The sequence below is a fragment of the Rhinolophus hipposideros genome (genome assembly GCF_964194185.1).
Source record: "Rhinolophus hipposideros genome assembly, chromosome: 17".
NCBI classification, from domain to species: domain Eukaryota; kingdom Metazoa; phylum Chordata; class Mammalia; order Chiroptera; family Rhinolophidae; genus Rhinolophus; species Rhinolophus hipposideros.
Window position 1 is genome coordinate 32,666,759 of NC_138063.1, and position 17,895 is coordinate 32,684,653.

At 31.5% G+C, this 17,895-nt stretch overlaps 1 protein-coding gene across 1 annotated transcript in view; it reads left to right on the forward strand.

The window, feature by feature from the left end:
• The window catches only part of CCDC178 (coiled-coil domain containing 178), a gene marked incomplete at its 3' end in the record, with an annotated part of 368,411 nt that overhangs the window by 50,528 nt on the left and 299,988 nt on the right, over positions 1-17,895 (forward strand). The window contains exons 6-8 of the mRNA XM_081078376.1: positions 6,693-6,715; positions 13,492-13,574; positions 16,425-16,625. Coding sequence (XP_080934502.1) covers positions 6,693-6,715; positions 13,492-13,574; positions 16,425-16,625 — 307 coding nt within the window. The remainder of the gene's footprint in view (positions 1-6,692; positions 6,716-13,491; positions 13,575-16,424; positions 16,626-17,895) is intronic.

The window sequence follows — 17,895 nt, forward strand, 5'->3', positions numbered from 1 at the left end:
CAGGGTTATTGGACCCCACTCTTATGATATCATTTTATTTTAATTATATCCTTTAACTATCTCCAAATATAGCCACGTGGGTGATTAAGACTTCAACATAGGAATTTTGAGGGGAGACAGTTCAATCCATAACACTGCCATAATAACTTGGAAGCTCAGACACTTTGTATTTTGAATTCTCTTTGTTTTTTAGTCCAAAATGTCACAATTCCCAAAAGAACTCCAGGATTTCATATTATACTAATTGGTTTTAACCCTGTGACTCAAAAGCCAGTCATGTTCTTTTATCTTCTTTAAAATAATTTAATTAGGTAGTAGTTCATTTTTATGTTCTCCTCCTAAATAGTATTGGTTTTCTAAAATAAACTTAGTTTTAAAACAATTTGAAACTTTTAAAAAAAATTGGAAGGTAATACAGAGATCTCATATATACTCTGGACCCAGTTTTTCCTATTTTAATATCTTAAATTAATATTGTACATTTGTTATAATTAATGAACCAATGTTGATACATTATTACTAGCTCAAGTCTATACATAATCCAGTTCCCATAGATTTTTTTAATTGAGATGAAATTCACATAACATAAAATGAACTATTTTAAAGTGAACAACTCAGTGACACTTTGTACCCTCCCAATGTTGCACAATCTCCACCTCTGTCTAGATCCAGAACATTTTCACCACTCCAAAGAAAAGCCCCATACACATTAAGGATATAATCCCTATTCATCTCTCTACCCTGGCCTGGCAACCACAATAACCTTTTTATTTCTATGGATTTACCTATTTTTAATATTTTTTGTATAAATAAAATTATACAATATGTGATCTTTTGTGTGTGGCTTATCTTACTTAGCATAACATTTTGAGTTTCATCTGCATTGCTCTATATCAGTACTTCATTCCTTTTCATGGCTGAATAATGGTCTATTGTATTTATATAGCACAATTTGTTTATCTGTTGATGGGGATTTGAGTTGTTTCCACCTTTTGTCTAATGTAAATATGGCTGATATGAGTATTCATGTACAAGAATTTGTTAGAATAGCTTTTTTTCAATTCTTTCAGGTATATACCTGGGGATCTAATTGCTTTCACACATGGTAATTTTATGTTTAACTTGTTGAGGAACCACCAAACTGTTTTTCATAGGTCATCCATTTTTGTTATTGAATTGTAAGAGTTCTTGATGTATTTTGGATACTAGGTCCTAATCAGATATATTATTTGGAAACATTTTTTTTTCATTATGTAGATTGTCTTTCACTTTCTTGATAATGTCCAAAACTTTTTAATTTTGATGAAGTTCAGTTTATCCTTTTTATTGTTATTGTTGTTGCTCATACTTTTGACGTCACATCTAAAAATTCATTGCAAAATCCCAGGTCTTGAAGATTTAGTTCTATGTTTTCTTGAGTGAGTTGTGTGGTTTTATCACTTATATTTAAGGTCCTTGTATATAGGAGACGTGCATATGTTTGGGGTCAAAGGTAAGATAATGGTGGATTAAAACTGGTTACCCTTCTCCTTTACGCCTCCTCCCATTAACAAGCAGAGCTGGACTTGTGACTTGTTTGTGACCTGTTTTAAACAATAGATATATCAAAAGAAATACACAATTTCTAAGCAAAGTCTCAAGAGGACTTGAGTCTTCTGCTTTTAATCTCTTGCTTCCATAAATCACCCATGTAAAGAAGCCTAATCTAGCTTTTGTGAGGGTGATGACTAAGTAGAGAGAAAGGACCAACCTATAGCCAGCCTACCCTAGTCTAGCTGCCAGATGACTGCATCAGTTTGAAGTCACATGAGTAACCCCAGACAAGACCAGAAACCATCTAACTGAGCCCAGTTTATATTGGTGACTGATATAATTATGAGTAAATAAAATGGGGGTTTATTTTTAGCCACAAAGCTTAAGAGTGGTTTATCATGCCTCAATAACTGATGCATCATTGAAACAATACTGAGATATACAGGCACATGTGCATACACATCACAAATTAAAATAAGTGAATAAAAGGAAACTTCAGCTCTGTATAATATTGGAAATGAAACTGTTGACCACTTTCTCCTTATGGACAAATCCTATTCCTATGCTTTTGATTTTACTAACTTGACTCTCAACAGGCTTTGCCCCCTACTTTGGTAGATATTCCTTCCAGTCCTTATGGCAGACCATTATTTCCTCTGGCCATATGGGAAATGCTGGTGTTCCCCAGCCATGTCCTCTCCTTACTCACTTTTCCCTTTGAGTGTCCCCATTTGAATTTATGTCATTTATACATGATATGTGTATGCCAAATTGAAATTTCCAACTCAGATTTCACTTTTTTTGTAAGATCCATACACCCATTGCCTACTGAACATCTTTTTATATATGTCCTTAAAGTACCTCAAATTAAAAATATACAAAAGTGAACTAGTCATTTCTTCTTTCTTCTGTGTTTCCAGGTGCAGTCAATGGCATATTATTCACTGGATAACCTAAGCAAGAAAATTGATTAATTATATTGCTTTTGCTCACCCATTCTATGTAATTACAGATTTGTTTTGGTTCCACCTGTGCAATTTGTCTCAAATCCAAAAAAGTCTTTCCATCCATATGTAGCATCTTCATTCAAGCACTTTCATTTTTGCCTGGATTACTTTAAGAGCTCTTTCACTGGTTCCTTTTCTCTAGTCATTTTCTTCTCCCATCCATTCTCCATAAAACAGGCCATATACCTTCTTTTTCAGAATATATTATTGTCAGTAATCTGTTTAAACCCTCCTCTGAATCTCTCTGGCTTCATGATTAATTCATACTCTTTGACTTGACATAAAATTTTCTTTATAAAATAATATTTACTCTTAAGCTTTGTGTCCCTTTGTATGCTCTGCTCTAGGTTTAACTTTCTTACCTCAGGGCCTTAACCCATGCAATTCCTTTCCATCTCTGTTTAACTCTCACTTCTTCCCACAAAACCATCTTTGCTCTACAAAGCTTAGGATAGATGTCTTCCCTTGAAATCTCATGAGACATTTTACTGACCACTACTGGAAATATTAGCACGTTGTATTTTGACTCTCTCTCTCTTTCTCTCTCTCTCTCTCTTCCCTACAAGACTGTAAGGTTTTGGAACTTAGAGTTTATTTTTATTTATAATACCCACTAACTATAGTACCTACCAAATAGTACCTGCCACATTATAGGCATTAAATAAATACTTTTGAATGGATGGAGTCAGGGATAATTTTCTTAATTATGTTAGTTTTTACATGAGGCTACTTTACTAAAACATGGGTTCTAGAATTTTTTAAATTTGTCATATCATTTGACAAATATTGCCTGTGTTTTCAAATGATGTGTACTTTTGAATAGGATAGCTATAGAAAACCCCAAATTGACTGTAAATTCAAAAGTATGAGTATTCTTTCCAGATGAAAGTAGGTCATAGTCGTGAGAAATAATGTTCAGAATTAGTACTCCACATCTACAAATATTTTACAATAAAAAGGAGTTTCCCAACATAAAGTTATTTTTTTCCTTATTTTTAGAGTGGAAAATAGAAGGTTTCATGAATACCGTCTTTGTCTTAAAAATTTAAATAGCATGTAAATATCTAAAAATATTGGTAATTATTTCCCAATACAAATATGGAGTAAAAAAACCAGGATCAGTTAGAATGTTATGTGTATCAAGAGGAATTTATAGGCAATGCTATTTAGAGTAAATAGCGTGTATGATTTCCTCTATAGTGTAATTTTTTAATGTTCTATTTGACATTTTTAAGCCCCCACTCAACTTATGTTTCTCTTTGCTCTCAGAAGAGACATAAATAAGAAATGCAAATGATTTTTTGGTTAGTTGGATAAAATTTATTATGTTATAAATTATAATCAATGGTTCTAAATATTTATGGCAATAGTGAAATTCTAAGCTTAATTATAATAGGAATTTTATTTAAAATAATTTAAAGTGACTTTGGGAGGTTTTCAAAACTTGTCTAAATATTTCAGATGGGTAGTTACGAATGTAAAAAAAATCTCTCTGGTATTGTGCACCTTCCCTACATTAACCATTTAAGTATCCTGACTATCTGAATGCCAGGTACCTGAAAGTTTGCCTTCTCACGTCACATCAAAGACTGATTAAAATAATTTTTCTTTATTGCTTCATCACTTTTTAAAAAATGTTGTTAGGGTAATATTTTATTATAAAATACTTCTCCATACCAAGTTTAGCTCTTTTCTGAAAATTTAAATAACCTGTTTTTATTAGTATAAAATACATTATTTTCTATTACACTCTAAAGAACATCAAACTGAGAATATTAATTACTCATTATTCACTTACTGAGAACTTTTAAATTTTTGGATAATTATGTAACAAATCATTAAAGTACCTCTTAACCAATTTTCTCTTTACTATTTTGTGATACTTCAACTTCAGATGGCTTCTTAAAACTATCATATAAATCAGCCTAATTGTGGGTTTCTGCAATTAGGACTCTGAGTTAACAGTTGCCACAACCAAGGAACAACATTTTCCTGATTATTAAGTATTCATATACTTATTGAATGTTCCTTCTCTTCTCTGCTTGTATCTTTTCCCATTTTTTTTCAGGTTTATTTGTATTTTCGTATTGACTTGTAGGAGTAAATCATTATCTTTAGTTTGTTACATATGGTTTAAACATATTCTTTCAGTTTGATTTCTCTTTTTACTTTCCTTCTGATACCTTTTAGTAATTTTTTTTTTAATTTTAATGATTTAAATTTATCATTTTCCCTTTAAATTTTTTGCATCTTGTTTAAGAAATCTTTCCATACTGCAATGTCATATAAAATATTTCATTTTCTTGTAAAATTTTAAAGTTTTTCACTTGATATTTAATTGTTTAACAATATGAAATTGTTTCTTTGTGTGTAAGAGTGAAATAGGTAGCAATTTTCATTTGTAAAAATATGGACATTCTTTCAACAAGAAATTTATTGCAAAATCATCATTTCTTAGAAATTAGCTGTATTTATTATATACTAAGTTTTTATAACGAATGTATCTATTTCCGGATTTTTTCCTTTCATTGGTTAATTTTACCTCTATTACAATACCTCATCTCACTAATTTGCATGCTTCGTAATATGTTTTGATATCTGATGTAGTAGTTCCCTCTTCTTTTCATTTTATAGACTTCTTTGGCTATTTTTGGTACATACAAATTTTAGAATAAGCTTGTCATATTACATGCAAAACTCACTGAATTTCAAACAATTGCATTCATCATTATTTATTATGTAGATGCAATTCGTCTGGGAGTTTGTTTGTTCGTTTGTTTGTTTTAGATTCCATTGAATCTATTATACTATCAGCACAAGAAAATTCCAGCAATATAGCAAATACCAAAACCTGTTTAACGGAGAGGACTAAATAGGAGTAATGGGGAAGATGGGCAAATTGATGAAAACTTGATGTTAAATTATTGGTTCTCTAACATACAGTCACACAACATTTCAGTCAATGATAGGCTGCACATAGGATCGTGGTCCCATAAGATTATAATGGAGTTGAGGGCCTCTACTTTTGCCTAAATAAGCTTACATTTGAATTTGTAGCACCTTAGAATATTTTCTCTTATTGATAAAATTGCCTTTGTTTTTCCTCACCCACCTGTTTGGTGTCTATGTGAGATTCTGCTCTTTTTGTTTCTCTTGAGAAACACAACTTCCATTCTTAGACAGCCTCTCTGTCTTAGCCAGAGTTCCAGTGTGGTGAGAGAGTTCTCATAGCAAAGACTAACAGGCAACTTCTCAGCCATGTCTTTTGGATTCTTGTGGTGGAAAACAATAATACTGGCCTATTTCATCACAGGCAGCCCTTCTATTATTTACTTTATTGCCTACTTATTCTCACATATTGGAAATTCCATATGGGCTCTATTTACCTCCCCTGAAATGGTCTCCATTTGTCTCTTCTGACTTACACTTTTCTTCGTTCTATTTTCACTCTTAGTGTCATCAGACTACTCTCTGTTTCTGGATATTCTTCTAAAATATATGTTCCAGTGATTTTATTAACATACATGTATATTTTCCTTCAGAAATTTTGGTATGATATGGGAATTGAGAGAAGTAATTATGTGTGTCCAATCTAGCATCTTGTATTGGAGATTATCTATTAAATCCTTAGCGTTCTGACTATATATTCCTTGTATTTTTGGTAATGTATGCCTCTTACAGCCCAAAGTTCTTTTATAATATATCTATAGAACATGACCTCTGACAAGGAAATTATAGTTCAGAAGAGGAGTCATACTATTGAAAACTAAATGTTTATGAACTCACATGTGTTATGTGTTTTCCATTCTTTTGCCATATATTAAAATTCAATGACATCATGCACTCTGATAGTGTGGGAAGTCATCTGGTAGTAAGTGGTATTTGAACTGGTCCTTGATGAAATGGTAAGATTTAGAAACACAGATGAAATGTGAGAACAATTAAGTGGGAGTGATAATAAAAGTATAGGACTAAGTAATAGAAGATATACCTATTTTGGAAAGAACAGAGTATAATATGAGAAAAATATAATGAGTTATGTGAAGTGGAGTATTTACAATTTTATCAGTGAGTTCAAATTTAAGTTAAGTTTACTGTTGTTTTCTGAGATGTTTAAAATTTGATTTTTACTGAAATCTTTTATTTTGACAGTTTGAAACTTCATTTGAAGAATGGTAAGAACTTTTTATGCTTTTATATTTTTAACATTCAAACTTTGATGATTAATCTGCTGTACATGAGTTTTATTTCAAAAAGAACAGGAAATTGAAAGCAGACTTTTTCATATTATATATTAAAATGTAATTTTAAAAATGTAAGAATAGGATATCACTGAAAATAGCAGAATAGGGATCTCCAAGGCTCTGTCCCACCACAAAACAGCTATAAAGTTGGCAAAAATTGGTCAGAATCAACTTTTAACGAAATCTGGAATCTAGTCAAAAACTTACAACAACCTTGGGAAAAGTAAATGAAGAGTCTGCTGCACTGCATTAAGAGAACACTTTGGCATTTTAAATTGCCTACTTGCCATCTTCTAGCCCCCAGATCACTGGAGGCCATGAAAAGAGCAGCTTGCACTTGTGGTGCAGATTGCTAGTGCCAGAGGGAACAATATGGACCTTATTTTCACACAATTGTGGCTCAGTGTTCTGACCGGTCTGATGACTCTCTGAAGGACTTGCACAAAGGCTTGTCTTTGTTTCACCTTTGTTTTGCCTTGGAGCAATCACAGAGCTGGAGCCACTTCCAGGGAGTGTTTGTTGAAAGCATTTGCACGCATATACTTGCCACCACTATATGAAGCTATTGATAACAGTCGGGACAAGCATTTGACAGACCAAAATGCCTGGGAAAGAAGAGGCAGTGAAAAGAGAAACATGAGGGAATAAGGCTTTTGAAGACTCACAAAAAAATCAGAGAATCAAGAAGTACACATGTGTAACAAATGCTGGACACGTGCTCAGGAAAGGCCCAAGAAGACCCTAATCTTTTAGCAGTAGCTGACCTTTAGGATCTTCACAGGCAAGAAATGAAGACAGAAGACAGAGGTATAAACAGCCTGGATAAGCATTGAAGGAGTAATCCAGTACACAGCCAATTTGTTAAGATTGGGAGGGTATTTCTTTTCCTTTTTCCTTTGTTTTGGCTCCAGGTATTTAAGGTAACTTGGACAAAACACAAACGCACCAATAAGCTAATGAAACATTTACTTTAGTGGACACACATGACAAGGAATACAGATAGTACAAAAAGTGTTTAGAAGAATCATTAAACAGATAAGTATTAATAACAACCACCCATAACAAATAGCAACAATAAACCCAAAAGAGAGAAGGTAACCTTATTTCCATTTCACATTCAAATATTCAAAGTGTCCAGTTTTCTACAAAAATTATGAGGCAGGCAAAGAAAAAAATAAAAGTTTGTCTCATTAACAAAGAAAAAGAAAGGACATAAAAGAAATAAAGAGATAGAAAATATAAAGAAGAATGAAATAGATATTTTGGAGCTGAAAAGTACAATAATTGAAATGAAAAATTAGAGATATTCATCAATGGCTTTGAGCAAGCAGAGGAAAGAATCCTTGACTTTGAAGATAGGTCAATTGAGGTTATTCAGTCTGGGAGCAGAAAGACAAAAGAATGAAGGAAAATGAACAGACCTAATAGACCCTAGGGACACCACCATGAATACAAATATACCCATAATGGGAGTCCAAGAGTGACAGGGGAGAGAGAAAGGGGGAAAAGAATACTTGAAGAAACATTGGCTGAAAACTCCTCAAATTTGATGAAAGATAAGAATCTATACTTCTACCTAACTCAATGAAGCAGGATAAACCCAAGAGATCCACACTAAGACACATTTTAATCAAATTGTCGAAACCGTGGGACAAAGATAGTACAGGTTTCCCCCACTATCCAAAAGTACTGCATTCCTGTGAAACCTTTTGTAAACTGAAACGGTGTAAGGCAAAGAAGCAATTACCATTAATATATATGGAAAATTTTTTGAGTATTCCCAGACTCCCCAAAATAATACTAAATATGCTTAATTATACCTAGTTTTACTCTAAGCATAACACTTTAACAAGCTCTCTTAGGCCACATCTTGCTAATGGATGCATGAAATAAATTGAGATAAAGCACAATTTATTGAGATAAATCTCACAGACACAGTTCAAAGCTATGGCAGCTTGATGCTGAGGTGCTGAGTGTAGTTCCCAGGAAGGAGCTTGGCAGCGCTACTCTCACTGCTCGGGGTGCTTGCTGCCTCTATAACACTTGCTGTAAAACAAACGCTGAACGTTACTTTTGTTTTCACCTCTTTTCTTAAAAGCAAAAATCCCCTTTGAATTTCTTTTAGTGAAAACAGGTACTACTCTAGGTCTTTTGTAAAAGCAAAGTTACGTAATGTGAACTTTCGAAAATCAGGATATACCTGATGATATTGCAAGCAACAGAGAAGTGACTCATCATATACAAGGGATCCTCAATAAAATCAACAATCATTTTCTCATCAGAAATGGAGGACAGAAGGCAGTAAAATAACATATTTAAATTGCTAGAAGAAAAATAATAACTGTCAAAGAATTCTGAATCCTACAAAAGTATTCTTCAAAAATAAAAAAGAAAATGAGATATTCCCAGATACACACAAACTAAGGGTCTTCATCACTAGGAGACCTATTCTATCAGGTATCCTAAAGGGAGTACTTCAGATGGAAATGAAAGGACACTAGACAGTAACTTGAAGCCATATAAAGAAATAAGAAACAATAGTAAAGGTAGCTATGAAGGTAAATATAAAAGTCAGTATAATTGCATTATTATTTTGTGTCTCTTATTTTCCTACTTAATTAAAAATATAAATGGATAAAACCATAATTATGAATCATATTAATGGCAATACAATGTATAAATGTGTAATTTTAATTCAAACTTAATTTTCATGAAGTGAAGATGTTAATTATAATCTCCAGGAAACCAATTTTTTAGAAAAATTCTAAAAGCAATCAACATTCCTAGAAATCCAATAAAAAGGATACTAAAACAATACATGGGAAGGAAAAAATAAATAAAACTAACCACAAATGAAGAAAGTTATAGAGAAATTAGAGAATGAAAAAGATATAAGTAGTATAGAAAACAAATAAAATTGCAGAAGTAAGTCCTTTTTTTATCAGTAATCTCTTTTTATGAACATAGATTAAACTCTCCTATTAAAAAGTAGAGAGTAGTAAAATGGATGAAAATAAATGAGCCAACTATATGCTATATAAAAGATTCACTTGAGATCCAATGATATAAGTAGGTTGAATGTGAGAGGATGAAAAATATATCCCATGAAAGTAATAACCAAAACCGAGCTGGAGTGGCTATACTAATATCACACAAAATAGACTGTAAATCAAAACATATTACAAGAGACAAAAAATACTTGATATCTTGATAAAAGGGTCGCTCCATCTAGAAGATATAAAAATTATAAACATACACATACCTAAAAACATAACCTCAAAATCCATGAAGTAGAAACTGACAAAATTGAAGAGAGAAACAGACAGCTTTCTAATGAGAGTTTAAGAATTCAATACCCCCACTTTCATTAATGGATAAAAGAACTAAGAGAAAGATCAATAAGGAAGTAAACTTGACCAACATTAGAGACATCTAGATCTAACTGACATATAGTACACCCTATTCAACAATAGTAGAAAACACATTCTTTTTACATTCACATTGAACATTATTCAGGCTAGTCACACACGAAAAAAATCTCCTTTAAAGTAAAAAAGATTGAAACCATGCGAAGTATCTTATGTGTCCCAATATAATGAAACTATAAATTAATCACAGAAAGAAACCTAGAAAATGTATATATATATGTGGAAATTAACACATTAAAAAAAAAAACTGAATGAGTCAAAGCTCATTGAAAATGCTTTGAGATTAATGAAAAATGAAAACACAATGTACCAGAACTTATATGATGAAGCAAAGCAGTGCTCAGAGGGAAATTTATAGCCATAAATACTTACATTAAAAAAGAAGATCCAAAATCTAGTAACCTAACTCTATACTTTACAGAACTGGAAAAGAATAAGTGCTCTAAAGCTAGCAAAAGAAAGGAGATAGTAAAGATTAGAGCAAAGATAAATGAAATAGAAAGTAAAAAATTAGTATCAATGAAAACAAGTTGTTTCTTTCAAAAAATCAAACCTTTAGTTAGAATGACCAAGAATGAAAGAGAAGACTTGAATTACTAAAATCATAAAAATTAGTACATTACTAGATACCTTACAGAAATAAACATACTTATAATATACTATGAACAATTGATAGTACTGCGAACAACAAATTACATAACCAAGATGAAACAGACAAATTCCTAGAAACACATGAACTATCAAAACTGACTCAGGAAGAAGTAGAAAATCTGCTTAAAAGATCTAATAAGTAAAGAGATTGAATCACTAATCAAAAATCTCCCAACAAAGAAAAGTCCAGTACCAGATGGCTTCACTGGTGAATTCTACTGAACATTGAAAGAAGAATTAATAACAGTGCTTCTCAAACTCTTTAAAAAAATAGAAGGGATGGGAACACTTCCTAACTCATTCTGTGAGGCCAGCATTATTCTGATACTAATGTCAAATAAAGACTTCACTTCGGAAAAGGAAATATAGACGAATGCCTTTTGACTATAGATACCGAAATGCTCAAAAAATGCTAAAAACCTGAATGCAGAAACATATCAATGGAATTATATATCGTGACTAAGTGAGATTTATCCTAAAAATGGAATGGCAGTTTAAAATACAAAAACAAAAACAAAATCAATGTAATACATCACAGTAATAAAATGAGGTGGGGAAACCTATGTGAATTGATGTCCGAAGGAGGTGGCAAATTCCAACACCTTTTTATGTTGAAAACACTAAAAAAACTAGGATTGGAAGGGAACTTTCAAAACATAAAGGACATTTATGAAAAACTTTTGACTGACATACTTAATGGTGAAAATTGAAAGTTTTCAACTTCAGATAAGAAACAAGATAACAATGCCCACTTTTGCCGTTTTAATTCAACATTGGAACCCGCATACATGGCTAGTGGGAATGTGAAATGTCTCAGCCACTGTGAAAAAACTCTTTGATGGTTCCCTCCCAGAAAGTTAAACATAGAATTACCATATGACACAGCATTCCACTCTGAATGAGATATATAAACAAAAGGTTTCAAAACAGATGTTGAAACAGAAACTTTTATACAGATATTCTATCATATTCACAATAGCAAACTGGTAGAAACAACCTCAAATCCTTCCATGGAATATTAGACTAATTGTATATCTATACAACGATAATTGTATATCTATACAATGGAATGTTATTCTACCATAAAAAGTAATAAAGTTCTGATACATGCTAGAACATGGATAAACTTCTAAACCATTAGTCTAAGTAAAAGAAGTCAGATACAAAAGGTCACCTATTGTATGATTCCATTTATATGAAATATCCATAATAGGTAAATCTATGGAGATGGGAAGCAGTTTGTTGCCAGGGGCTAGTGGGAGAGGGGAAGGGGTGAGATTGCCTAATAAATAGTTATTCTGAGGTGATGAAAATGTTTTAGAACTAAATGGGGTAATGATTGCACAACATTGAATGTACCAAATGCCATTCAAGTTTACACTTCCAAATGGTTAATTATATGTTTTGTGACTTTTGCCTCAATGAAGTGTGTGTTAAAACAAAATTTTGATGGTTTAAAAATTAAGTGAATTTTGGAATACAATACACAAAAATAGATCCAATTATGTATAATAACATATTGTGTCATGTAATTGGTATCACAAGACAGTGGGGAGAGCATTATTTAATAATAGATGCTGGGATAATTAGTTTTTGATTTTTAAAAACAAATAAGAAAAAATGTGTTATTGTATTCAACAGAAATATTTAAATGAAATTAAAAATGAAAGAAGAAAATATAATGAATATATCCCTGACCTCAGAATAGACAGGTTTTTCTAAATAAATTGTCAAATAACAAAGAGACAAATAATATGCAGCCATCAGAAATAGTAAATAGTAGTCAGAGATATAGGAAACAATTTCATGTAACTAAAGCAGCATGCAAAATTTTATGACTCTAATTTTATAAAAATTGAAATATCATTAGAATATTATATTCTATGTTATATCTGAAAAGAGTGAATTAATGTGAATTATTTTTTTATTTCATGATTATTATAAGTAGCTTTCTTTAATTTGTAATCCTTTAATAAGAAAAAATAATTCAAGAAATATTAAACTCCCTGCTTTATTGTTGATGCTGATTTTCTTATAACTTTTATTAGAGAAAAAAATACGTCTGCTTAAATACAATGCAACCTAGTATAGGATCCAATAACTGGACAGGAGAAATACTGATGAGATATATTTTGTTATTTAACATATAGAACTTTAGCTAAAAGATTCTTTAGAAAAGAAATAACATTTTGGACATTTTTCTAAAACCTTATTAACTTCAAATCTGAAATTGTATTTTTGCTTTTTGTAATTTATATTGATTCCCCAGAAATTGCTAAACTGAAATTAAAGAAATAGGTCATTTAAATTTTTCAAATTTCCTTTTTCTGATAGCAACACTCTCTAGGAAAGACCAGTTTCATGAAAAAAATTAATATCCCCTCAAAATTTTTCAGATTATTTGTAACAAATTTAAAATTGCTATTAATTTACCATGAACTGTAAAGCCCATTATCTATTAGAATTTTGCTGTATTACTCTTCAGTACAGTAGAATTAGCATGTATAGTAAGTTTCACCACAAACAATTAAAATTCAGTATAAGAACAGCACCTAAAATTTGTTTTTGCTAACTTAAATAGTCATACTAACTCCTATAGTCATTGGTGGCTTCTTTGCCATTACATAGGAGCAGAACTTCTACAAAAGACCTGAAAGAAGATTGGAGTATTGCTACACCACCAAAAGAGATCAAACCCAAAGAAGAGAGAGGTAAAGTTGTACTTCATACTTAGATAAGTGTAATTATATTTAAAAGCTCATTGATTTTTCATTTAATACATTTCTAATTTTTACAATAATTATGTTTAACTTTTAGAATTCTTATGAGTATCTAATACAAGAAAGAGTCTTTTATATCATTTGATTAAACATTTATTCAACAAATATTTGTTAATGACTATTATGTACCATATACTTGTCTGGGTCCTGAGTATAAAATGATCCCTGCCCACCTCTCAAGAAACTAATTCAGTATTGTGCAGTAGAACTTTCTGTGACAAGAAAAATGTTTTATATCTGTACTGTCCAATAGAATAGCTATCAGCCACATACAGTTGATGAACACTTGAAATGTGGCCAGTAAGACTGAGGAATTTAATATTTAAGTCTAACTTTAACTTACACTTAAATGTAAATAGTCACGTGGTTCATGGCTACCATAATGGACATTGCAGCTCTACTCTCTATATAAATTAAGATTAATGTTCTTGTCACAATTTACAAATGTAAAATAATTTATATACTGGAATAAAATTTGCATTGAAATTCTTCAATGTATTTGAATATATTATTTTTTCCTTAAAAATATAAAATTGACTTTATTTGTCTCCACATTGATTCTCAATCACCATCAGTGATATTGAAAACAATGATTTAAAATCTCACATTGTTGAACCATTATTTTCAAACCACAAGATGCTTGTACAATAGGATGGCCATAGCCTTTGCTTGTTTCTCTGATACTACTGTTTGTTGATTTTCCACACAACCTGTTTGGTCCCCCTTGTCCTGTAGCACACATCTGTAAGAACGCTGGCCTGGTAAGCAAGGCAGATCAGCACATTCAAGTGCAAACCTTAGATTCATCACCATATTCTATCCAAACAAGTATATCTTGTTCTGTTTTGTTATTGCTTGTCATTTTCTGCACTCTGAAATCAGGAATCTGTATGTGTACTTAACTCATATGTTGTCAGTCTTGATATTATATCAAACACCTTCCCCACCCCTTACTACAAAAATTTGTTCAACACCTTCCTTTAGTGAAAGGTAACTAATAAATTCAGGATTTTTTAAAAGTAGGAATAATTTATTATTCAAAGCTGTCCTTCATAGTGAGGCTCTGTTTTTAACTCTTTTCACTATTCATGTCTACAATGAAGATGAAAACATCATTCATTACTTCTTAATTTTTCAAATAATAACTGCTGGGAGAAAAATATATTGACAGTCACAATAACAGTTAACTACAGTTATGTTTATTATAAACATGTATACTTAACTTTAAAACACAATACAATATCAGGATGAAGATTTATTGTAAATGTTTGTGCTAAAAATATTTCAGGTGGTTGCTCACTTATTCAGTATGGAACTAGTTGATATAGTATTCTAGAAAAAAATTGAGAGAGTTGTTGAATACAATGAATTGGAGGCCTCCCCCCAACCCGCAAATTATACACACAGATATTATTTTAGAGTACTATGGTCGAAACAATATAAAAGACATCTCGTACAAACCTTAATATACACCTGTGGATACAATCAGAAATGTTTAAATTTAAGTGGTATTAACTTCATCATGTGTTTCAGACTGAAATCTTGTTATAGTAACTGAATAGATCATAAGTTGGCTGGAGAACCCAGTGTTCAATGTGTACAAGTATATTGTCATAAAAAAAGACAAGAATATAAGGTTTCCAGGATGTGGTAGAATTTGAAAAAAATAGAAGATAAGAGACCAAATGAATAAGAGACCAAATAAAGGACCAATCTGGAAAAAGATAATTTTATGCATTACAATAGAGAAACCCGTACAATTCCTTTCAGGGAGAATGCTGAATTTCTTTGTCAAGCCTGTAGGTTAGAAGTAGACACTGTGTGACTGCTGAGCTTACACTTGTAACCATTATGTAATACTACCCTCTAGTAGAAGATTATTGTTTTATCGTCTAAAAGGAAAACGAAAGAAAATAAAGATCTTTTAGTTGCCTTTCTTCTTGATCCAATTCTACTATTGTTCCTCAGCCTCAGTGCTTTGGGGCTTGGCCTTTCTTGAGACTGTGTTTGCTTATGTGTTCTTGTTATATCACATTTTGGCAAAAATCACTGTTTACAAGCATAAATGTCACCAGAGTGGGACCCATATGCATCTTCCTAACTGATGTATTTCCAGGGAGAGAGCATATTGCCTAGGACGGAAAAGGTTCTCTACCCATTTCTTGCATAAGTAAATGAATGAATATCCATGTTAATCATTTCATTAACATTAAACTATATCATTCCAGAGCTGTGAACCAAAAATAACAAATATCTCTCATTAAAGAGTTAATTTGTATTATAAATGAATAAATAGAATATGGAAACTACAATGAATTTTTGTCAAGGCCAACTAGGATATTATTATCTGATAAGATAAAGAATATTAAGTGTCTTGTTTCTAGGAAACATCTGAGGGGTTTCAGTATTTATCTGATGTAATAATTATGATTTACTTTTCTCATAGTATGAGAGGAAACAAACATAATTTAAAAACATAGCTTGTGAGTAGAACATATTTTTCCTTCAGATAATATATTATGCCAGAAGATGTTGGTTGAGATTTATCTATTCTAATTATTTTATAAAATGTTCATTTAAAAATGTGTCTTTGAAAGGTTATAATCAATGTTGTGATTGTATTATAATAAAATGGTCTTTAAAAGGCTAATTTGTTTTTCTAAAATTCTCTTATTAAATGTATAAATATTAAAAACAGTGATATAACTAGTACTTATGTCCCCCCAACCCAGTTTATTGGCTAATTCATTAACAAATGTGAATGCATATTCTTATTTTAAGATGAAAAGTGTCCAGAATTAAAGCAGGAATTAGAGACATTGCTATCAGAGGCCATTCATCTCATTAAAAGTCTAGAAACTGACCGAGCAGAAGCTGAAGAAGCTTTAAAACAACAAAAATCAAGAAGGAAACAGATAAACGTGAAAATTGATACTTGGTCAATCTGGAGACTTCAAGAAATCCCATTAGCTGTGCAAAAAGGTGATATTAAGGATTTTTTCATGCTGCTGTTTACTTTGTTAGAGAGCCATGGATAATCAATTGCAGCTCTGAATAAAAATTCACCTCTGTTTAATGACCATATTATTTTGCATCCAAACCAGTGCACTTTTGGCAGATGCCATTGATGAGAATGCTTACCGTGTTTCCCTGAAAATAAGACCGAGCCAGCCCATCAGCTCTAATGCATCTTTAGAGCAAAAATTAATATAAGACTCAGTATCATATATCATATCATATTATATTATAAAGCTTATCTTATATTAAAATAAGACCGTGTCTTATATTAATTTTTGCTCCAAAAGACGCATTAGAGCTGATGGTCCAGCTAGGTCTTATTTTTGGGGAAACACTATAGTTGGAAGGAATGCATTGAGCAAACCTGGACCTGCTGTCATTTATGTTTGTTGGAAATTCCATAGGATTTATGGTACCAAAGTGCATGTGAACGTTTGGCACATATGGTATGTAATGACTACAGTATACTAGAAATTTAGAAATTAAAAGTGATTTAACAGTTTGTGTTATTGGCCACATATTTAAATATAGGAAAATGAAACAGATCTAAGTGATATTTTGGGAACTACATTGACTACTGAATTCTCTGCTTTTGAGAATCCAGTAGTCAATTTTAGTGGTAACTTCTAGCAGGCAATAAAACTTAAGATGTTTCCAAGAATCATGCAGGTAGCAAATGTTTACAAAGGAAATTTGTTTTTTAGAGTATTCAGTGAGAAACCTGTGGTAAACTATTAAACAGTCTAAAGGCATTAGGTATTTCATTCTCCAAACACTGTACCTATCAAACATGCCTGACTACATGATTCTGCCTGAGGCTGGAAGTTGTTTCTGCTCTCATAGGGTAAAAATTTTAATTCACAATTTATATTTCATAAATGGGTTACATTAAGGTGTTCATATAATCTATCATTTAATCCAAGACACCATTGAGAGAAAAAAGAGTGTTACTTTGGGATAACAGTCATTAATTCAAGTTAATGTGTCAAATGAAACCCATACATACACCTTTGTTATAACATGCTAAATCATCTACAACTGTAGTCTCCAAAATAAGGTGTACACATTTCAGGGAGTTGCAAGAAAATATTAGAATTTTTAAATTTTTTTGTAAAATTTTCTTGATTATTTGAGTTTAATTTTGTTTTTATTGTGCCTGATGAAGTACAGTTATCCAATGGTTCCTCAATTATGTTATTTTAATAAGTTGTATATAGGTTTAATGGCTGTTTTC